Source organism: Genypterus blacodes, unplaced genomic scaffold (assembly GCF_046128005.1).
Source record: "Genypterus blacodes isolate CSIRO-AG114 ecotype Tasmania unplaced genomic scaffold, CSIRO-AGI_Gbla_v1 ptg000108l_1, whole genome shotgun sequence".
Classification (NCBI taxonomy): Eukaryota; Metazoa; Chordata; class Actinopteri; order Ophidiiformes; family Ophidiidae; genus Genypterus; species Genypterus blacodes.
The window spans coordinates 615,336-638,871 of NW_027466912.1; the positions used below are offsets into that span (position 1 = coordinate 615,336).

The 23,536-nt window shown below is 39.5% G+C and overlaps 1 protein-coding gene across 1 annotated transcript; it reads left to right on the forward strand.

Annotated features, from left to right (window-relative positions):
- Window positions 1-251: 251 nt before the first annotated feature.
- Window positions 252-23,151, forward strand: abcc2 (ATP binding cassette subfamily C member 2). The gene is made up of 32 exons (XM_076160894.1): window positions 252-372; window positions 1,420-1,590; window positions 2,841-2,987; window positions 3,080-3,220; window positions 3,396-3,518; window positions 3,697-3,752; window positions 4,402-4,651; window positions 5,156-5,340; window positions 5,958-6,135; window positions 6,440-6,694; window positions 7,242-7,307; window positions 7,515-7,652; window positions 7,762-7,908; window positions 8,000-8,084; window positions 8,876-8,942; window positions 9,068-9,194; window positions 12,068-12,244; window positions 12,452-12,619; window positions 13,421-13,604; window positions 13,852-13,987; window positions 14,152-14,254; window positions 14,350-14,569; window positions 15,251-15,405; window positions 15,749-15,904; window positions 16,245-16,444; window positions 16,532-16,658; window positions 17,499-17,600; window positions 19,079-19,222; window positions 19,881-20,039; window positions 20,122-20,288; window positions 21,398-21,592; window positions 22,811-23,151. The coding sequence occupies exons 1-32, from the start codon at window positions 328-330 to the stop codon at window positions 22,938-22,940; spliced, it is 4,704 nt and encodes a 1,567-aa protein (XP_076017009.1). The 5' UTR covers window positions 252-327; the 3' UTR covers window positions 22,941-23,151.
- The last annotated feature ends 385 nt before the right edge of the window (window positions 23,152-23,536 follow it).

Below are 23,536 nucleotides of genomic sequence, written 5' to 3' on the forward strand. Positions count from 1 at the left end.
CACCAGGAGCACGATATGTGTGTGCTCGGACACATTAAGAATCCCTGGGGACTTGAAGAATTCTTCTGAAAGACAACCTTTGAGATAAATCTGCCTAATAAAACAAGAGAGGCTCCAGTTAAGCATTAACACTTCTGTTTTTAAGAGACAAACATCAAGCAAGGTCTGCTGAAAGCTCAAAGTCCTCCTCAGAGTCATGGCTTGTAATTGTTTTCGAGTGTAGTGTAGTTGGACAGGCGTTTGTGGTGGAGCATTTAAACCAGCTTTACAGAAGTGGAGGTTGCTTGTGGAGTCACCTGAGGGGGACTGAGCACATCACCCTGGACAATGAGTGCTGCGGCTCTGGAGGTGTACTGTGGATCGATCTTTTGGGTGAGTTTGACAGTCCTGGTTTACTGTATGTAGCTAAGGGAAGCCACACCAGGATTGACCGAACTAGGCTTGACTTTAGTTGATCAATGATCAGTTTCCAGTTTAGTCTCTCAAAATCTACACAGCACTCCTCCCTGTTCAGTACCTCACTGAATGTTATTGAATCTACACCTTGCATAGTATTTTTCCAATTGAATCTTGGCACAAAAAGAGCTACACTTTAAAAACACTGTAGTAAATACTATTTTTGAAGCTTATAAATATTGTTTGGGGGTTGAGACTAAGTGTTAAAGTTGATCATGTTCTTGTTGATTCATATCAATAGATATGATTATGAATAATTTCTGTTATCAACATTATTATTATTATTTCATTATTAATATTAAATACACTAAAAGTTGTTTGTTATTTTACAATATACTTTGATTTAACTGCAATTAAAGATACAACCACAGATATGTGAACATACATCTAAGTGGTTGGTTTACTATCAATTTGAACTAAATAAAATTTTTCATTTTTTTTAGTATGTTGTTAATTTCATTGCATTTTATTTAGATTCATTGCTCATTCTGTTTCAAAGCTTTATGTGGTGAGGTCATACTACATGTGACTGGCCATGGCTATGGAATTTACAGTATGACTCAGCATGTGTGATAACTGCTTACTTAAGTGAAACATTCTTAACAAGTACAAAACAGTTTTTTATTTGTTAGAGGGAAGTTGTTTTGTTACCTTTCAAAATATTGCCTTTAAACATTTTCCATCATTTTTCAGGATGATTTATTTTCCAAATCCAAACTCAAAATATTAATTTATTCTACTTTTCCCTCTCTACCTCTCAGGCCTATCTCTCCCTGTTGATCAGCAACCACACATTGTTTTGAACACACTCCAGTGTGTAGATATTTAAAAGATAATCGCATAGGATTAAAATTAAATGTGTTTGGCATTTTGAGAGAAGAGCTGCATTCATTTACATTTGTTCTGTCATTCAGAAGGGGTTAACCTGAGTAATTTTGGTATGTGTGCATACTGGGTTATCAGAATGCTTCGTACCTGGATAGAGAGGACCCAGACCTCCCAGCGTGTGTGGAGCAGACAGTGCTGGTATGGATCCCTCTGACGTTCATTTGGCTCTGTGCCCCATACCACCTGCTGGCTCTCTTCAGGAGCAAAGTCAAGACACATCTGTCCAAGCTCTACATGTGCAAGCAGGTAATATGTGTAGAAAAGGAAACAAATATGTGCTCCCATTCATAAGCTAATGCTAAACAGGAAGCTAATTTTCTACACATTGTTCTTGATTGATTACCCTAATGCCTTTTTCCACTCATGGTGAATCCTACTGTAGCCAAGTAGAACTGCACCAAACCATCCATTATGTGTGATATCTGCATGGCTTGAGTGCTGTTTCCGTCGAAGGAGAACCTCCTGGGAGTAGTAGGGCTGACCATGGTTTATAGTCATCTTTAAGATCTCAACAGTCAAACCATGATGATTAAGTGTGTGATTGGCTGAAGGAAATAATGTAGGAGAAGACACTGTTCTTCGTCCCAGTCTGTGTTCTATTTCATTTGTTGCAATTAGTTGTCTTTTCTTTTTTAAATACATTTTTGTAAAGCAACAAAGAAGAAAGCAGAAATAATGAATTGATTTTTTACTTTTCAACAGTACAGTATCACTACAGGCAGTGTGTGCTTGGCGATTGCCCAAATCCTCAGAAGTTGAAATGTCCTTAATGTGACAGTACCAATAATGTCAATCGGTTGTTTTCTGAGAAATGGAGCAGCCATTGCTTAAATTGGGCTGAGTTGTTGACCTGTTTGGTATAACCTGTAATCTTATCCTGTCAAATCATCAACAATGAAATCCTGGTAACTGATTAATCCACATACCCAGCAAAAAGCCCTGGCTCTGGGACTCGATTGCTGTTTATAGTAACTCAAGTTCTAAACTGATGATTAAAAGGCAATGATTACTTGTTGGAAGGAAATTGGAGGAGAGTGGGACATGAACCCATTATACTTAGGTGCCCACTCAGATCAGAGGTGGATATAATCACTTTGAAAATGTTCTGTTAACATTAAGTGTTTCTCTATATTTCTTTTGAATTAATTCACAAGTAATACATCAATCTCAAAATAGTTACACATGCCAAAGTAGACAATCGATAGGTGCAATTTGGACAATGTGTGTTTCATATGATAATAACAGGTGATGAAGTTAAATTTAAATAATCATAATTTTTAAGTTCAGGTCAACCCTATCCTGCCTGTCTGAAGTTATGTTAAAATGGTAAATTGCAGAGCAAGAATTTCACCATTGAAGTATTTCATATGAACAAGACACATTTTGGCTTGTTCACGCCATGGTCAAGTTATGAGCTCAAATGAGTTCTACTCTGTCTTTATTTCTTGCTTTTTACATTTATGTTAACTCATCATTTCTGTCTTTCTTCCCTTCAGCTTGTGGCATCCCTGTTGTTCCTGACATCTGTAGCAGGACTGGCAGTAACTTTAGCAGAGGATTATGGGCCAAAGAATGAGGCAACTTCAGTCGAGAAAACCCCTATGGTTTACTATGTGAATCCTGTTCTGTATGCTGTCTCATGGGTGAATAGAGCAGGATTAATTAATTGTTAATGATTTTTTTTGTTTATCTATTGCGAGTTGATACGTTTTTGACATGTTTACCTCTACACCAGATTGCACTATTGCTTTGCCAGGAGGGAGTGAGGCGCAGACATGGAGCTGTGGATTCTGCCACTCTCTTCCTCTTCTGGTTGCTGCTGGTAGTGTGCAACGTCTTCCCTTTCCAGACTCTTCTGCGGGAGGCTCTCAGAATGGTATGGGCACAGACATGATCAGATCAGTCCGGGAGGGTGAAGGTTTAAGATGAAACATGGTTACTAAGTTGTCAGAATGCAGTGACTCACTGTGCTGCACTTCAGCTTCAATATCCATCATTCACTGTTTACTCCTGACCCTGAAACCTATTTTAAACATCTGTCTGACCTCTAGGGAGAGATCCATGATGTTCCTCGGTTCTGTCTTTTCTACATCTCCTTTGGGCTCGAATTGATTGCTCTTATTCTGTCTGCTGTGGCTGATATTCCCCTAGAAGAAGAGGAATTTGTAAAGAGGGTATTTAAGCACTAATAGTCTTTTCTTTTGACTGAGTTTGTACCAATTTCTGTTTCTGAATAACGCATCCCAGTACATGTGAGTATGATAACTCTGTACCTTGCTGTGTTAATTCATTACTTCAGCTTGTTGTTAACTGTTAACTCACATTTAATCTTTATTTCATTTTTAATAACAGAATCCTGAGGCATGGGCGACATTTTTGAGCAGAATCACATTCAACTGGTTTCATAGGTAATATTAATAACAACATAAATATGCAGTATTGTAAAGTATATATTTACGTAAACAACATTAAGTGTGGAGTGTGAGATTAATTGGCAGTGTCTGCAGTCATTTCAACGGTGTATCAACCCGTCATGGTGAAGAGCTCACAATTTACCAGTCTTTCTATGTTCCAAATCTTACCTATGGACATGAACTCTGTGTAATGACGGAAAGAATGCAGTTTCATATACAAGCAACCAAAATTAATGTATCTGTCAGGACTCCCCCGTAGGGACACGTTAAGGATTTCATGCATCAGGAGTAAGCTAGAACCGGCCATGCCCAAACCACCTCAGCTACCATCTGCAGTCATTGCATCGGAAGCAGCAGCTGAGGTGGTTTGGCATGTGGAATGCTTACTGGAACACAACCCATGAGGCCCAGGGAATGTCTTCAGATCCTCCAGGAAGAGCTGGAGAACGTGGCTAGGCAGAGTAATACCTGGGCGACCAAACTTGAATATATAATGGAATGTGGATGGATGGATAAACAATATGAGAGAAAAATGCACCTCTTCAAGCTATAATCCACTGGAATACACTAGTCTCAACATTGACCATAGAGGGGATTTCTGTTTTTTTTTTTTTTTTAAACAACTCTTTTCTGCTTTCTTCAGTATGGTGGTAAAAGGCTACAAGAAGCCTTTGAGTCAGAAGGACATGTGGGAGCTGAACGAGGCTGATTCAGCTGTTCACATCGGTCAGCGTTTCCAGCCCATTATGGAGTCAGAACTGTGTGCAGCCAGGGCCAGGCACCAATCCCGGCTGAGAAAGACACGGAAAGGGAAGATGGTTCAGCTAGAGGCCTCTCAAAATTGCCTTTCTGAGGGTCTGCAGAAAGGAGTTAGCCAGGATGTGCTGATGATGGTGAGAGTGCAGATTGGGACACACTGCTTGACAGGTCTGTTTACATTGGGCTAAGTCAGGCTCAAATCTGTGGATGCTTCCTCACCTACCTTGCTTGGTGCCAGTCGCACCAACAAAGTTCAGTTGGTGGGTTGTTTTAAAACATTCCTCTCCACTTGCATACTAAACAAGTGCATACCAGTGCATACCAAACAAGTAAACCATTGTCTGTCAAAAATGAGTCTCTGTCCACTTCCAAGTGAACTCTGGTACAGTATCAAAGTGATACTGGGTAGTATCAAAGTGATACTGTACCTGGGTCATGTTAATGTTAGAGATGGTAGAATTGGACTGGCTCATTACAAATGTCATGTTGTTATGGCTCCAATGGACAACTGCTGAGTCCATTACTGTCTGTCAAAATTTCGCCATAAGAATTGATGTCTTTCTGCTTACAGAGATGTAAACACAGCACAAGCATAAGTAATGATCGCTTTCAAATGCAATGGAAAATGCTTCTTGTAGGAGGAAAAGGGAAGGAAAGAAGACAAGGAGATGAAGACAAACGACCACAAGAAGGACGAAGAGGACTATCCCAATTCATGGCTGATACCCACCATTTACAAAACCTTTAAACGGGTTCTGATTGAGTCGGCCCTCTTCAAACTTCTGCAAGACCTGCTGTCTTTTGCCAACCCTCAACTCTTGAAGTGAGTATCAAGACACCAGAATCATATCCTTGATTTCCTACAAAGAACCTACAAGCAGATACACTGTACACTGTTAAGTTTTTAAATTATAGTATTGTTCATGATCTAATGTGTATGTACAATACAACTATGACCCTTCAGAGTCATCTTTACTGCTTTTCTCTTCACCATCCCAAGTGATCATTAACTAGCCCGGGCTTACTAAGCTCATAAAATAGACAATAAAGAAAGAAAGAGAAAAGAGTGGAAGAGGAAGAAAGTGAAAAAAGAGCAAGAGAAAGAAAGAAAGGGAGATAAATACATCAGAAGGGATAGAGAGATAAATACATAAGAGATAAATACATAAGAATTCATAGATGAATGAAAGGAGGAAGGGGAGAGTAATAAGGAAAAAGAAGAAAGGTGAAAAATTTAAAGAGAGAGAACTGAGACAGAACAAGAGATAAAACAAAAAGAAAATAAAGAAGAGGGAGAGAGATGAAAGAGAATGAAGATACAAAAACAGAGATAAGGACAGAGAGATAAAGAGAAAAATAACTAGAAATTACAGTCATTAATAGTGGGTAAATCTTCCCTCTTCCTAATTGCCTCCTAAATGTAGATGTTTCCTTTTCTAGATTGATGATGTCCTTCACTCGGGACCCTTCCAGCTTTGTGTGGGAAGGGTACCTATATGCAGTGCTGCTGTTTGTGGTGGCCATGCTTCAGTCTCTTTTTTTGCAGCAATACTTCCAGAAATGCTTTGTGCTGGGGATGAAGGTCCGCACTGCTATCATGGCTGCTGTATACAAAAAGGTAAAGTACAAGTTACAAAATTACAAATGACTTGCATATTTACTTGTCACTCAGGTGTTCTACAAGAATCATCACGGATAACCATCGAAAATGGACGAAACATCTTGGAATTTTACTAGACATTCTACTAGACATACAGTTTTGAATGTCAACGCCATTTATAAATAAACTGATAAATAAACTTTCTTAAATCTTAAATCTTAAATTTGCTCTTTCATTGACATTGATTGTTGAGAAATGTGTCCATCATCTTGTCTTTGTCACTTTTCCTTCCAGTTTTTACCCTTTCATTATCCTCTCCTAGGCTTTGGTGGTGTCTAATGACACTCGTAAAGAATCAACAGTTGGGGAAACTGTAAACCTGATATCAGCAGATGCTCAGCGCTTCAACGATGTGACCAACTTCATCCACCTGCTGTGGTCATGTCCTTTGCAGATAGTCCTGGCCCTTGGTTTCCTGTGGATGGAATTAGGGCCTTCAGTTCTGGCAGGCGTGTTGGTCATGGTGCTAATGGTGCCAATCAATGGCCTGATCGCCACTAAGGCCAGAAATATCCAGGTGAAAAGAGACACACATTTAGCATATAATTTAGCATATAATTGCATCCTTCAATCTGATTATTTTGGACCAGTATATAGTTGTATAGTGTGATGAAATTGTTGAGTCAGAGCAGGATGGAAGTGCTCACTAACAACTCCAAAATGTGGTTAACACTTAAATGAATGAAGGTGAGTCTGAAAGAAAGGACTTCACTTTAGGTCTCACAAAGAATGGAAAATACATGGTATATACAAAAGTGAGTTACTCATCTGCAGATGTGTCTAATGATCAGAGGTGTGGATTGGATGCGGCCGGATTTGTGTTGTTATTAAGTTCCTAGGCATCTCAACTATAAATACAAATAACTTCCCCCCCTTATCTTTTGATTTAAGTCACTTAAGTCGGTGATCCAGACAACAGCTATGAATATAGCCACAGCCACTAATTATGTCATAGGCTGGGCTCACAAGATAATTGTCTTGTGATATTATTTTGTAACAACAGAGAACTAGATCTTCGTGACATCATGGACATTTATGAAGCTGTTCTGCATAATTTTTTTCAGATTGAGAACATGAAGTTTAAAGACAAGAGGCTAAAAATCATGAATGAAATACTCAATGGTATCAAGGTGAGTGACCGTACTCTCCTAATTCATAGAGACAATAGCCGCAGCATTAGAGTCAATCAGATACCACTTGTGCCCATTGTTCAAAAATCCAGCTTGATTGGTTGACGTGTTTGTGTGCATGTGTTTATTGATTATTCTGTTCCCTCATCCTTCCTTTCCTTTGTTTGTCTTCTGCTTCCCTGTCCTTCTCGCCCTCATTCCTTCCAGATTCTGAAGCTTTATGCATGGGAGCCCTCTTTCCAGACACAAGTGGAAGACATTAGGGGGGAAGAACTGAAGGTCATGAAGAAGTTTGCCTACCTCACTTCTATCTCCACCTTCGTCTTCACAAGTGCTCCAGCTTTGGTGAGCACTGACAGTGTCATGAAGTGAAGAGAAATTTGTAACAACCATAGACAAATTTCATCAAAGTTGTTGTTTTAAACTTTTTTTCCTCACATCCTCCTTTTTGCAGGTCTCTCTTGCCACCTTCGCCACCTTTGTTGGCGTGAGCTCAGATAATATTTTGAATGCTGAAAAAGCTTTCACTGCCATCGCTCTTTTCAACATCCTTCGTTTTCCTATGGCCATGTTGCCTATGCTCATTGCTGCGATGGTGCAAGTAGGGAAACAGTAAAACATTAACATGATGACAAATTGAGCCAGTACTGAAATTGTTCATAGCCCACTAACCAAGCTGTCCGACTGTTCAGACAACAGTGTCTAGGAAGCGTCTGGAGAAGTTTCTTGGAAGTGAAGATCTTGACATGGGAATTGTACGCCATGGCTCCAATTTTAGTAGGTTATAATCAGCATTTACAGCCGTACATCTCATCAGAACACTCACTATGTTTACATGCACTTTGTACCTACTTATTTGTATGTACTGCAATTAAGCTAAATATGTGATTAAAATGTACATGGACAGAATCAGTAGGATTGCTCTGAGGATACATTACATTCATTATGTGGCGAGTCCTCTCATTGAGGAAAGTAGGCATACACTGCCTAAGATGTTTACTTGACCAAAGTAGAAATATACGGATGCTCACAGATACTGGACCCATGACACTGCTTTGACAGTAGAATTCAGCTTTTAAGCATGTTCATTCTAATTTCCCTTATCACTCACATGTGCCTTTGGCCAACATAAAAACAAACAAGAAGAGTCATCTACAAATGTCTAATGCAAAACATACCTATATTTCATGAACATCTGTATTTCCAAAACGATATGCTTCAGTATATTCGCCATGCATTGGGCTAAACTTTGACCTTGCCCTGTGACGATGAGCCTTGACCTGAATGAACTCAAACTGACCTGCCAAGTTATTTCGAAATCTAATAAGCAAAACAAATGGCAATTTTTACTTTACCCATGTTTGAGAAAAAAAAAATTGTCCTACTGGCAGTATAAGTTTGACTTTTGTCCATAAACATACTCACTGTAATAATAATAATCTGAACTATGTCCCCGGAATAGTTTTTTTGTCAAATTTGTGAATTAATATACAGAATGTTCCTTTGTTTGTGAGCATGTGTGTCTATTCATGTTTACATCACTCTGTCCATATGTTTTCATCTTTTAGACACTGCTATCAGTGTATGTGATGGTTCATTTGCTTGGGAAAAGGAAGCTGACCCTGTGCTGAAAGAGTAAGTTGATTGCACAAAAGAAAATGTCTAAAAAAAAAAAAAAAAAGTTCACTTTTAGAAAGCACTTTTGATGTTGTACTTGACTCCACTTAACTGAACATACAATTTGTGTGCATGTTTGTCAGTGTGTCATTGGATATTAAGCCAGGTCGACTGGTAGCAGTTGTAGGAGCGGTTGGCTCGGGGAAGTCCTCTCTAATGTCAGCACTCTTGGGAGAGATGCACAGTTCCAAAGGCTTTGTCAACATACAGGTGATTATTTGCTAGATCATAAAGTTGTGTGCACTTATTATAGAGGGAGGACTTTTCTTGTATCAAAGCTAACGTAATGTGTTCACACTAGCCCAAAATGAAAAAAACAACAACGTTGTGTGCGTGGGATCTCTGATTTGTCAACTATAAATTGGGTCTATATTAGAAGGCAGATTCTTGAACAGACAGCCAATCCATATAAAAACCACCCCTTATAAAAAATAAGTGTTTTTTTTGTCATGTAATAACAATATACCATCCAAGTGAATTTTCTGTTTGTAAAGAGCCTTTATTCCATCAAAAATATGAAGAGCTTTTATTCCACAGCGTATATTAATTGTTGATATTTTGATGTAGTTCAGCTTAAGGAAAGAAAAACACAATACATTACCTGTATTTCACACAATACAGCCTTCATAACCTCACGCAGGACTGTCCCAATAGTTAAATTCTTTGTTTAGGTACAGGGAACTTGTTTAGGTACAAGTCCCCAGAAACTACTCAAATAATTGCACAAAGAATAATCAGAGATAGATCAATGTTCACATTTGCCAATTTATTTATCAGTTAACTTTAGTTGCCAATTTCAATAAAATCTGTCAGTTAAGACAAGGTACCAAATAAACAGGTTCCGTCCAAAACCATGCGATAACAGCACTCAGCAAAGTGGAGATCACACAAGTATAGCATGGGAGATCTGGTAAAGGAATGTTCCTTGAAAGTTCACACGCAATAATAATAATACAACCATCTTTTTTTCTCTCTATCTCTCTCTCCTTTTCCCCCCTCTTTCTGTATAAAAAATGACCTCCAAAATGTTCTTTAACTGTATACGCACTGTCAGGTAAAATGTTTGCTTCAATAAAAACAAATGGAAAAAAAGGAAAAAAAAGTTCACATGCATCAATGTGTAGAAGTATAGCGCGAGTTCTGACTACAAAATGCTGCATGAGCTCTTTGCTGCACCTCCGTAAGGACCTCCGAGTATCTGTAGAGTGACCGATTATCTTGCTCTGGTCATGAGAAACGTCTGGCCACCTGACCTGTCCTTGATTGTGCTTAGTGTGCACTCACTGGATGGGTCACTCACAGAGAACTGTGATAACACTACTTTATTCTCCTGAATGTATCTAAAATAATTTACCCCTCTGAAATCACACATGTCACATAGAAACAATCTGATAAAATTTGCATTCACATGACAGGAAAGATATGGAAAACAATCGATATCCTAGAAGAATATATTACACCCTTCAGAACCAGATAATGCTCCCCCCACATTTGGTCAGAAGTTAGTAGATACACAGACCCCCAAATGGTGAATGGGGTTATCAGCCCCCTGGTCCTTTGAGGACATTGTAAAACAAAATAAACAGACTAACAAACAGCAGGAGCCATAAGCATGGTTGTAAAGGCAAATGTAAAGTTAACCTCACAATCTTCATTACATGCCACACTAGTCCCACGCGCGCACTCGTATACAAATATACATATAAAATCATAAATCAGGGCACGATTTTATGTCTATGGGTGTTTTACGCTTTTGTGGACAAAACACTATTTATTTGCTAGGATATTAGTTTTTGACTTAACGCTTTTTGTTTTTGTTTTTATGTTACCACTTTTCCTAAGAGGAGTATTTATTAGACGACAACTCTTCTTACTTTATTCCTGTGTGGCCTGCATTTGATGACCATAGTCATCACCCTAGTTTCCTAGTTACCCGTGACAGAGTATCCTTGACAGTACGAACTGGCTAGCATGGACTCAGCGGACCAAATCTTTTTTTGACCAAAGTCCTGACACTGCCACATGGCCCAGGCCTTTATGGACCTACCCTCTTTCCGGGAAGAAAATCCAGACATGAGACAGTGGTTATTTAAAATGTTTAACATGGATACTGAGGTTGGTAGGGAACCAGTTTCTGACCTGTTCATAGGTCTTCTGTACCTGCTCCTGCCCATCTGTTCCATTGCCTGCTCCTGCTCTAAGGGCTTCAGTTCCAGCCCTGATGCCTCATCGCCTAGACCAGTCCCTGCACCACCAGTTGTCTTGTTGCCTGCTCCAGTCTTGCTCAAGTCCCTATGCCAGCAGTTGTCATATCGCTTGTTCCAGTTCCTGCACCAGCAGTCGTCTTGTCCCTTGTTCCAGTTCCTGTGCCATAAGTCGTTGCGTGACCTGGACCACTTCCTGCGTCTGCCTCAGCAGTTGTCTCCTCACTTGCAGTAGCAGTTGTCTTGTCTCCTATGTCTTTTCCTTCTCTAGCTGTGGTCCTTGTTGGCTTATGTTCCTGCTCCTTCCATTTACCAACGCTGAAGGAGTTTGGGCTGCCCGCTTGAACCGCCTGGTCATTGTTGCTCCAGGAGTTTGGGTGTTTGGGCCCATCGCCTTCCATGGTTGGCTCCTGGATTTCGTGCTACCGCCTGATCTGTCTTTCCTGGGCACCCCTGGAATTTGGACCGTCTGTCCGAGCTACCTCTTCCCAGACTATTTACTTTTATGCCAGATGCCGTTCCTTGTTTCCTGTTTTATTTTATAGTGTCCTGTATTTATTGGGTTTCTGTCATTTTACTTCCTTTTGTTTCCCATCAGTTCATTATTTCCTCAGTTTATATACTACCAGTTTTATGTTGTTCCTCTTCAGTTCACCATCATTATGTCTCCTGTTCCCTTGTGTTCTTGTGTTTTTTCTTGCATCTAGTTAGTAGTTGTGTTTTGTTTCCTGCATACTAGTTTGCTCCTTGTGTGGAGATATAGATGTGGGGTTTTGGTAGGTAATTATGGAATGTTTGAAGTTAAGTTAATAATTGTATATAATCTATATATTGGTTGGAAGGAATACTTTATCTGACCACTAGTTTGTTTCTGTCTAGGGTTCAGTTGCATTTGTGCCACAGCAAGCCTGGGTTCAAAATGCTACTCTTCGGGACAATATTCTGTTTGGGTCTCCATACAAGGACAGGAGGTTTCAGGAGGTGATAAAGAGCTGTGCCCTGGTTCCTGACTTGGAACTCCTGCCTGGGGGAGACTTGACTGAGATTGGAGAGAAGGTAAGAAAGACCAGTGAGAAAGAGGTTTTTCATTGTTTTCACATGGTAACTGAGGTGTCATTGCTGCTTGTGCGTGATTCTCATTGAATCCATACAATGGCAACAGAAACTAAGCAATTTGACTCAGCTACTCAGTCAGTTTATTGCTTGTTCTACATCTTCATTCATAGCAACATAATCCTCTCTTCTCACCTGGCTGGTGTATAGGGCATCAACCTGTCTGGTGGTCAGAAGCAGCGTGTGAGCTTGGCTCGGGCAGCTTACAGCCAGGCTGATATTTATCTGTTAGACGACCCCTTGTCTGCTGTGGACGCTCATGTAGGCAAGCAACTCTTTAATGAAGTGATTGGACCCAATGGACTTCTCAAAGGCAAGGTTAGTGCAGTGTCCATATTTAAGTGTTGTCCGAGCCCGGACCCAGAACCCGTCCCATACGGGCCCGGACCTACAGCCAAAACAAAAGGTTATGATTTAAAACCTGACGTGGCGCTTCTTTTGTAGTCTTTATGGTAGTGATTTAGCAGATGAGAAAATGCACAGACCAATTGCATGTGAGTTAAGCCATTCCATGTGATACTCAGCCAATCAAGTCTGTGTCAGTGTTGCCAACTTGGCGACTTTCTCGCTAAATCTGGTGACTTTCCAAATCTTCTTGGCCACTTTTTTTTGCCAAAAGTGACTAGCGACTAATATAGCAACTTTTTCTGGTGTAATTGTCCTCATCAAAAAAAGGGGTGCTACCGTGAGCCCCTCCGCCGCTCTAAAGCACTCACAGGCGGTCAGGCTCACAGTAGCCTCAAGCAGACTCGCCTCCAGACAAATCGTGCATGCACAAAGCCGTTGCTGGTCCCGCCCTGGTTTACAGAGCGATGTTGTCAAGTCAAAACCGTCTAAACAAAATATTGTTGTCATGGTTATGGCAAAAAATGTTGTGGGCCCTTAAGTAAGCATAAGGTTCGAAACTAAACCAAACTTCAGAAAACCACAAGAAAACTTGGATGTAGAGCTCGAAATTTATACATCACACTAAATAGTTATGACATTATGATCTCCCGGACCTTTGAAGAAACTTTCTCTAACTGGACCTCTTTAAATTTTAGTTGAATACCCCTGCTCTAGTGCATACAGTATATATAAACTATAAACTATAAACTTAATGTGTCTTTGTTTTTACAGACTCGCATCTTAGTGACACACGGAGTGAGCTTTTTGCCATATGTTGATGATATCGTGGTCCTGGTGGATGGTGCAGTGTCAGAGGTGGGAACCTACAAGAGCCTTCGTGCCAGCAGAGGGGCATTTTCAGAGTTCCTGGATACATATGCCAAAGAGCAAAATAACGAAATCCGAACAGAGACAGGTGATTGCTTACATGTGCCTGTAGGCTACTATGTAATATATGTGCAATATGTGCAACACATTGCAAAACAGCACTCAATTCTGTGTATTTAAAAATGTTTCCAGCTTTATACATTTATTGATTCCTGAGTGTAGAGACTAAACCTACATATCATACTGAACAATGTAGCACTATTTTGTGGTTACTTATAGCCTTGGGTGTATTCTGTCTGTAGGAGTTAATGTAGACAATGTAACTTTATATTCAGAGCATTGCCGGGATACTGCAGAGGTAGAGCTCATCGCTGAAAGAGAAGCCATTCAGCCTGACTCTCCTTTGGAGGACATGGTATCCGTCACACTGAGGAGAGAGAACAGCATTCGTCACAGCAAGCGTAATGGCAGGTCAGATAACGTGCTGCATGATAAGTCAATGACTGTGGGTCGAGGTGTCAGGGTTGGGGGTGGGGGAGGGGGGGTTAAATGGGGGTCATTTTTAAGTTCTGCCCACCTTTTCTTTCTTTTTTTCTAACTGTCTCATTTCACCTTTTGTGAAATCCTTTTTCCAGTGTCAGACTGAGAAGTAACAGCTCAATCAAAAAATCAAAGGGTGTTGATGAAACAGCCAAAGGTCAAAGGCTGATAGAGGAGGAAACTATGGAAACAGGAAAGGTAAATTATCAGTTACTGATGATACTTTGCATTGTACAGCATACATAACACACTCATCCGTGTGTTCTGTGCCTTGCTCTCTCTTTTGTACCCAGGTGAAATTATCAGTGTACCTCCAGTACCTACGTGCTATGGGTTGGGAATATACCATCTTGGTATTCCTGGTTTACCTTATCCAGAATGTTGCTTTCATCGGCCAGAACGTGTGGCTGAGTGACTGGACCAATGATTCAGTAGAGTACGCCAACAAGACCTATCCGTCATGGAAAAGGGACACCCGAGTGGCCGTGTTTGGAGTTCTGGGAGTGACGCAGGGTAATTGATGGCAGACGACCAATCATAACCTGTTACACAAAGCTTAGGTTATTTGACTTAAGTGCTATTTGACGGACGATGACCAAGGATTGTTATCATTATTCTGTTATTGTTTTATGAAGATAACTATATTCTTAAGATCTTGAGAGAACAAAACCTTTACCAGAGAAAGGTAGATGTTGCAGCCACAGCCTAAAATTCATTAAGGTTCATGTAGGTTTGTGCAGAGTTCATGTAGGTTTGCGCAGCGGTTATGTACCTGTTCAGAGTTCACTATGTTATCATTGTCTGAAATGTAATATTTAAGGCATGAGATGATTAAGAGCCACAAAATAGTACTAGTTTAAGGCAAGGGATATGCAATATGGAGGAAATTGTCATTAGCTGTGCTTGAATTGGCTTGGCCTAAGGAATCAGAAGGACAGAAAAACAAAAATGTGTAGTTGTAAAACAATTCACAAGTAATAAAAACATAAAAATAAAGTATCCCTTAAGTTGACAGACCTTTTAATGCCAGGTCAGCATTAAAGGTCCATCAATAGACATTATTCATCGTCTAGTGATGGACCTGTTCCAATATTAAATTAAATGTTCTTTCCCTGATTTCAAGCTTCTCGCACATAATGTTTTTAGTGTCTGAAGGTGCAGTTACATAATTTGGAAACTCTTTTATCATGGCAGGCTTGTTTGTGTTCCTTGGCACACTGCTCCTTGCCAATGCTTCAGTCTCTGCATCTCGTATCCTGCACTCTCGGCTCCTCAACAACATGCTGAGAGTTCCTATGGTTTTCTTTGACACCACACCCATTGGTAGGGTGATGAACCGTTTTGCAAAGGTAGGAATTGTTGTTTTTATATTATTATTGTAATGACAGATACAAGTGTCACAGCAAAGGCGCTCTAGCTTCCAAGAGAAATTGTCATTTATTGTGTGTGATGAGAGTGTGTGATTAGAAGTACTATAGTAACTTTAGTAGTTACGATTTATTTTGAATATATCTGGGCAGCGTTATATCAGGCATTTAATGTGAATTTCCCCGTTGTGGGACGAATATAGGATTATCTTATTTTATGTTGAAAATTGTAAAAATAAATAGATAAATAAAAATAAACACACAAAGTACAACAAAGTAAAGCAGCCAGTTTGAGAGGTAACATTTGCCAACTCTGCTCTTTAAGGACATATTCACAGTGGATGAAGCAATTCCTCAATCGATACGATCATGGATCCTGTGTCTGTTGGGTGTGCTGGGGACACTGTTTGTCATCTGTCTGGCAACTCCTTTCTTCACCATCATCATCCTCCCTCTAGCCGTGGTCTACTACTTTGTACAGGTAAGTGCAAATCCACAGCCGTGTGCAGCTACAGTGTATTGCTCAAAAACAAATCACTAACAAAGAAATTAATGAAATAGTGAAAATTTGTCCGTGTCAATATGTGTTTTTTTAGCCTCAGCTATATTTACAATGCTCCCCATAGAACCTTTTGAGGTTAAATTTTTAACCAAGAATGCCAAGTATACAATAAGCGTGTCCTGTGGTGAGGTATGGTGTGGTGCTTTTTTTTGTGACTTTTAAGTAGATGTTACATTGTTCCCTTAGAATTTCCTGCATCTATAACTTTTTTAAATATTCTACTTGGTTCAATACGTTCTCTTGCTTTCTCTGTTTGTAGCGCTTCTATTTGGCAACTTCAAGACAGCTGCGGCGGCTAGACTCAGTGTCGCGTTCTCCCATATACTCCCACTTTGGAGAGACTGTTGCAGGTCTGTCAGTTATTCGAGCATATGGTCATCAAGAAAGGTTTCTTAAACAAAATGAAACAACAATTGATGAAAACCTGAAGTCCGTCTACCCATGGATAGTGTCTAACAGGTCAGATACTGTGTGGTACTACATGTGCATAGATGTATTCTATTATGTATTGTGGTAATTACTACTATATTTTTGTTTGCATTTCAGATGGCTGGCTATCCGCCTAGAGTTCCTGGGGAACTTGGTGGTATTTTTTGCTGCTCTGCTTGCTGTGATATCCAGAAAATCACTGGATGGTGGCCTAGTTGGCTTGTCGATATCCTATGCTCTCAATGTCAGTTTTCATATATTAACTCGTAAATTCAATCAAAAATTTACTACAGTCATACTCTTAACACACAGACACACACTCATGCATACATGCAAGCTTGGACCAGGCCTGAAATTTTCATCTGAATTTCGGGCCCGATAATTTAACATTTATTTTTTCTCAGGAGCTTTTCCTCACCTTCCTAGAGAGCTTTGTGCGGGGTTGAGAATTTTCATGATGTTGTGGGCCTGTAAAGCCCTTTCAGTCATTGTATGTGATAATGGGCTTTAAAAGTTGAAGTATCTTGACTTGTCAAACTCCATCCAGGCCTGATGCCTACCATAACATCTGACACCGAATTGAATCCAAACAATGCATGTTTGTGTCCTGCCCAACCAAAAGCATGTGTGAGTGAAACATTTTCAGATCAACTATAACCCAATCTGGAAATGTTCATAAGAAATATTTACCTTATATTAATAAAAACCCTTTGATCCTTTATGCTTAAAATTATTTCACCTCCACTAAAATTACTTCATTAATTTTTTCTACCATCAACATTATCTTTTAGTGTTAATAATAACTTAAATGACGGGTTTGGAGTGAAGTGTTCAGTGACAACCTCCTCCTGGCGTGGGGTAATATTTCCCGTTACTGGGTACACAATACTGCTTGCAGCCGGAGACAAACATTACAGTGATCTGACCCATTGAGCTGGGTTCGAATAGAAATGTCAAGTCCTAACACACACACAAGCAAATGACTGATGATAACGATCATGTTCATACTGTATAATTAAGAATGATGGTGGATCAGTGATAAACTAATTTAATCATGGGACATTTCCACTCTGCTGCATTGTAGGTAACCCAGACCCTAAATTGGCTGGTCAGGATGTCCTCTGAGCTGGAGACCAATATTGTAGCTGTGGAGAGAGTGAGCGAATACACAAAGATTGAGAATGAGGTAAGCTGAAGTGAAACTTTCATATTTTACAGTGTGACTGTATGCACTTGCATTTGCCAAATGGTTGAACAAAATTGTTACCATTTGGATACAGTATAATGTCATGGTATGGAGCAAAGGCTCCAGTGAATTTCTCCAAAAACGTAAGTAGCTGATGTTTATAAATATGAAAAATACCAGATTCCTGCGCATAAATGGTGACACCAGCCGCTATTATGCGCTCTTTCAGAAAAGAGCTTATTTGGAAACACTATGGCAGGGTTCTTGAGACCTCAGAAGGTCTTTAGGTTGGTAAATCAAGCTTTGCGTTACTGGAAATTAAATTATTTGATGTAGCAACTATGAAAACTTTCACCAGCCAAATGAAACAAATTTTCAAGTTACTAAGTGGAACTGGAAAAGAAAACTGAACAAAAAAGAACTATACTGTACTAAAACCTGACAACAAAGCCTGAGCAAGAGGAAGAAATGTCTGGCTGGTTTCATCCTGTCTCAGACCAGGGTGAGTTAGAAGGCTGAGCTGGGGGTCTTTTGGCAGCAAACCATTCCAGTCGTTTGTTCTGTCACTATTTAATTTTTGACGTTACGAAACGCTGTATGATCAAATCTTGCATATCCAAAATGTTTAGGTGTAAACTTAATTGGCAATAAAAGCTATTTTGATTCTGATTCACTTTGCCGGAGAGCTCCGTGTCTCGGTCCGCTCTGAGCAGCTTGAACCAGCTGTAGCGCGGAGTGAGGTGTTAATCCACCGAGCTAGGTCTCCGTGAAGCACGGTCTCTTGTCTGAAATCAGAATTACCAGAAAACGATCAGGATTTGTTATTTCGTTTTTCTCATTTTGTTTTGGTATGAATCGGATGTTACAGACCACGAAGAGAAAAGATTGTGGGTAATTTGTTCAAGTAAAATATTACATGAAAGTACTATACCAGGAATATCAAGCTTTTCTATTGATATATCATCTTTGATGGACGAATGCAGACTCCCCCTGAACAAAACAAAACAACTTTGTCAATTTACTGCCATTTTTTTCTCTTCTTGGCACGTAACAAAACAACAACAAAACCCAATAATGAAACCAGACAAATCCAGACCCTTTTTGCTTTATTGTAATTGAAATCATTACATCTTGATAAATCAGAGATAAAGCAAATAATATTTGGTGACGTGTGGTGTCAGCAGTAAGGGGATTTTATTGAATACTATAGGAGCTGTAATGATGTTGAAATCCAGATGGAAGGTGATCAAAATGATTTGATTTGAAGAAATGATTTACTAACTTGTAGATAATATTCTCTATTAGTTATAAATTTATTTGCTAGAGATGACTGTAATGATTATGTATTTTGATATGTGTTAGCTTTACTAAGAATGCCCAGTGGTAGCTTATAGCTTCATTGTTGTATTGTATAGCGGAGCCGTCTAAACAATATCTCCGCCATTATACATGTAAGCACTCTGTATATATTCCTAAAGGCTAAATGGGTAACTGACACTCGACCAGCAGTGAAGTGGCCTGAGGCAGGAAAGCTGAGATTTGAAAACTACAAGGTCCGCTACAGGCCCGAATTAGACCTGGTGCTACATGGAATCACTTGTGACATCAGCAGCTCTGAAAAGGTGTGTGAATATCTGTGTCTGTATCTGTGTTGGTGTGTGCATGTATGGGTAAAAACATGGTAAACCTGAGAGAGAGAATAATTATTTAGGTGTTTACAGGAATAACTGACAGTATATGTATTGTGAAGGTATGAGCTAAAAGTTTAATTTCAACTGAAATCCCAAGGGAGAGGGAAAGAACTGCCTTGGAAAGTAGAACAGGTCATACAAATTATCAAAACTGCATGTTCTCAAATGCAGATAAAGGGTGCTATATGCATTAACTACGTAAACACAATCATTAGTATGTCCACCATGTAAAATGCAAAGGCATAAGGAATGGGCTCTGGTGATTTGGTAACATTTGCTACAGATGGATGTAATCCAAATTTCATCAGAACCCACAGGGAACATTTATGTCTTATGTACTGGTGTGCATATAGTCATCAGACCCTTAGATTAAAGAATCAGTTTGAATTTTTTACATGAAAGAAGTTAACATTGACAATAGCTGTAACTTGCTTGTCCAAATTGGGGGAGGAATGAAAAAGGATAGCAAGTTTATTGACATTTGTATGTAAACACATAAGAAATCCATGAAGATTGAATTAATGACATACATAAAAATGTGCATCAGCCAGTCATGTTTGAGTCTCTGTCCCCTTCTGACTGCATTCAGATCGGTATAGTGGGCCGCACTGGAGCTGGGAAATCAAGCCTGACTAACTGCCTGTTTAGAATCATTGAACCAGCTGAAGGCCAAATCTTCATTGATGGAATAGATATTTCCACAATTGGCCTGCATGACCTCAGAAAGAGACTCACAATCATACCACAGGTACACACTAACATGAACAGGCAAAATGACACACAATGTTCAGTTTTGAATAGCACATTTACTAATCAAGCTGTGTGTTTAGGATCCTGTGTTGTTCTCTGGAACACTGAGGATGAACCTGGATCCATTTGACAAATTCAGTGATGACGACATCTGGAGAGTGCTGGAGCTATCCCATCTAAAGGAATATGTAGCAGGGCTGCAGGAAGGATTACAACTTGAAGTGGCAGAAGGGGGAGAGAACCTCAGGTGGGTTGTCAACACACAATGCCTTTCAGGGGAATTGACTCACTATTCCGAAGTCAGAATGTCATGACATGGCCTCGGTCACTGACATTGCTTGTTGTTTAAGTTTGAGTATTTCTGATAATAATTGCAGTTCACTTACCAGATCCATAGACCTTTGTATGGACCTTCCTCCCGTTCTTCAGCAGCACAGAGGTTATACAGTAATAGGGTTAGGGTTAGGGTTAGGGTTAAATAGAACTGTGTTATGCAACAATGGTATAACCTTGTAAAATACCTTTTTTTTGCATACAATTTCCTGCATTGTATATTGACAGATCATTCTGTCAGCTACTTCATGTTTGGGGTGACATCATGCAAGCACCAAACTGATGTCTGAGTTAGGGTTAGGGTTAGTTCAAGGCTTAGACAGAATTGATCAGGCATAGTGTGAGTGTAGTGAGAGGATGGGGCAAATTAGCTAATTTTCTCTCTCTAACCTTCTTTAACCCCTCAATATTTTATCATGTGACTCAGCTTACGTTCTGTGGGCCCCATAATCTTGACTGCAGGGTCCACAGGTCAGCTATTTTCAGCTCTGTGGCTCCTGAGCTGTCTCATGAATTGCTGCTCCAGTAAAGAGAGTCTCAATAATAGGAATGCATTGTACTGCATTGTGCTTATATCTTTCTCTCTGTCTGTCTCTCTTGTCTGTGTCTTACATGTTATTTCCTATTGCACGACTGTTTGTGTTTACTGCTTTGCGTGCTTTATTGTACTTTTGTATAATCCCACTGGAGATTCTTATTGCACACCCAGCCGTTCGTGGAGGGGGACTCTCTCTTGGAATTTTCTTGGAGTTTTCTTCCTTTTTCTTTATACATTTAGATTTTCCTCGTCTTCCTATAGAGCTCTTGGCTGGGTCAGTAATTTTCCTGATGTTGTGGGCCTGTAAAGGCGGGTCCTTCAGAGGTAGCTGAGACATTGAACTTGATATTGGGCTACAGAAATAAAGTTGACTTGACTTGACAACTGCCACTCACACAACAGACTAAAAACCTCCTTTTCTTCCAAGCATTTATGTGGGATTTCATGTCTGCATGCAATATTAATTAATACTACTCTCTGCCTAGTGTTGGGCAGAGGCAGCTTCTCTGTCTAGCCCGTGCACTACTGAGGAAGTCTCGCATCTTAATCTTGGATGAGGCTACGGCAGCTGTTGATCTGGAGACTGACCATCTCATTCAAATGACCATCCGCAAAGAGTTTTCCCAGTGCACTGTTCTCACCATTGCACACCGCCTGCACAGCATCATGGACAGCTCCAGGTGGGTTAACAAGATTAATAACCTCTTAATGGATCATGTTGAAGGTCCTTATCATCTTCTTTGTCATTTATGTATCCTTGTCATTCTCAGTAGAGTCATCATAAACAAAGATGATCGTCACCAAATGTTGATACTTTTATTTATGGAACATGTGTTACTTGTATATTAATTCATCAAAGACAAAGAGATGTAGAATGCTAAATTAGTCCTCATGGGCACCCAACAAGCTTTTTATGACAAAAATATGACTCAAATTTCCTATACAGAAATTCTCATCTTGCAATAAGCTATTTCTTTATTTTTCTGTCTCTTCACTTTCCTTTGAGAGAACAAAAAGTAAAACATATTTTTTAGCACTCATCAAGGACATTTCAGCAAATACAGTTCTCTACTCATTCCACATATGAAAACACACATAAAAGTTTCTAAATTAACTTCCAATTTCTTCATCATCATCAATCACATGTACAAACTAAAAACAATCTGATAAATAAGACTTAAAGCAGCTCAATACTTTTCCTTGAGTGCCAATTACATGCTCTGGTCTGTAAAAGGATGTGATGGTCAATGGAATCATGCAGCACGAAGATCTAACAGGACAAGTACAGAGAAGAGTTCTTTCTCTGAAGCAATTAAGATGTCATTTGTGACTTTCAATAGTGCTCTCTGTACCACGGTGGGCTCTAAATTCAGACTGAAATTTGATTAAAACTACTGTTATGTAGAAAGTCACTGGCAGCTTTCTCAAGGATCTTAAAGAGAATGGTAAGGTTAGATATACATTAGGACATTTTCAATATGTACTTGCACTACTTTGCACTAATACAAAGGGAAAAACTTGAGAGTTGCCCATTTACCTCCAATTATAGGTTATTATGCTACAATTTTACTGGTCCGGCCCACTTGAGTTTAAATGGGGCTGTATGTGGCCCCTGAACTAAAATGAGTTTGACACCTTGACTGTCCACATGTCCACTGGCACTACCACATCTTGCAGCTTGGAGGTTGCTGGATTGATCAGAACATATCGGTTCTCTCAGCTATGACCCAGGGCAATCGGATACAATTACAGGAAAAGTACTTGTGTAAAAATTGATGTTGTTGATTTTCCAACCCACCTGTCAGCCTTGTACATACTAATCTTGTCAGTATCTATTTGGCAGAAACTTACATGTTCCTCTGTGGGGAACCATTTGTGTCTTTGTTCCTCTCCAACAGGGTAATGGTGCTGGATGCTGGCAAAATAGTGGAGTTTGATTCTCCAAGCAACCTGTTTGAAAAACAAGGTCATTTCTACTCCATGGCAAAGGATGCTGGGATAACAGGAGTGGACACTGCAGTGCTGTGATTTTTGTACTTGCATTTTCTTCTCTTTAAGTGCTCCTTCATTTCCACGTTATATTAGAACTAATTAGCAGGAAACATCGCATCAACATTTATTCTGTTATTAGGATTTGTGATTCAACAAGATGCCTCTGTAAAATTACACTCATTGTAATGTATTTTTGGGAGTTGAAACTGTGTAATCATAATCTCTATGTAAAATGTTTGTTAAATATTCTTGCTCATAGTGTTTTTTTTTGACATAGCACAATCTTTATTCAAGTAACACCTTTCAGTTATACAAAGAGCTTAACAAATAAAAAAGAAAGAGATAGAACTGTTGCAGTGTAAAAAGAAAAGTGGCCATTTTGCCAACAAAAAAGAAGGCAGACATCCAGAAAGTACAACATTTAGCAACAACTGTATAAAAGCTTCTCAAACTCAAATTTCTCAAAGTTTATATCACACTTAGGCCTAGATTCTGATAAAGTAATAAAAGTTGGCGACTTTAATATTCATGTGGACATCAATACTGATAGGCTCAGCACTGCTTTTATTTCCTGACTGGACTATATTGGCTTCTCTCAGAGTGTAAGTAAACACACTCACTGCCATAACCAC

Excerpts from the sequence above, each read along its gene's own strand:
- abcc2 (XM_076160894.1), top strand. The coding sequence starts at position 328 with ATGAGTGCTGCGGCTCTGGAGGTGTACTGTGGATCGATCTTTTGG. Across the intron at positions 7,308-7,514 it reads AAATACTCAATGGTATCAAG|ATTCTGAAGCTTTATGCATG; the intron begins GTGAGTGACCGT and ends CATTCCTTCCAG. Across the intron at positions 12,245-12,451 it reads TGACTGAGATTGGAGAGAAG|GGCATCAACCTGTCTGGTGG; the intron begins GTAAGAAAGACC and ends GCTGGTGTATAG.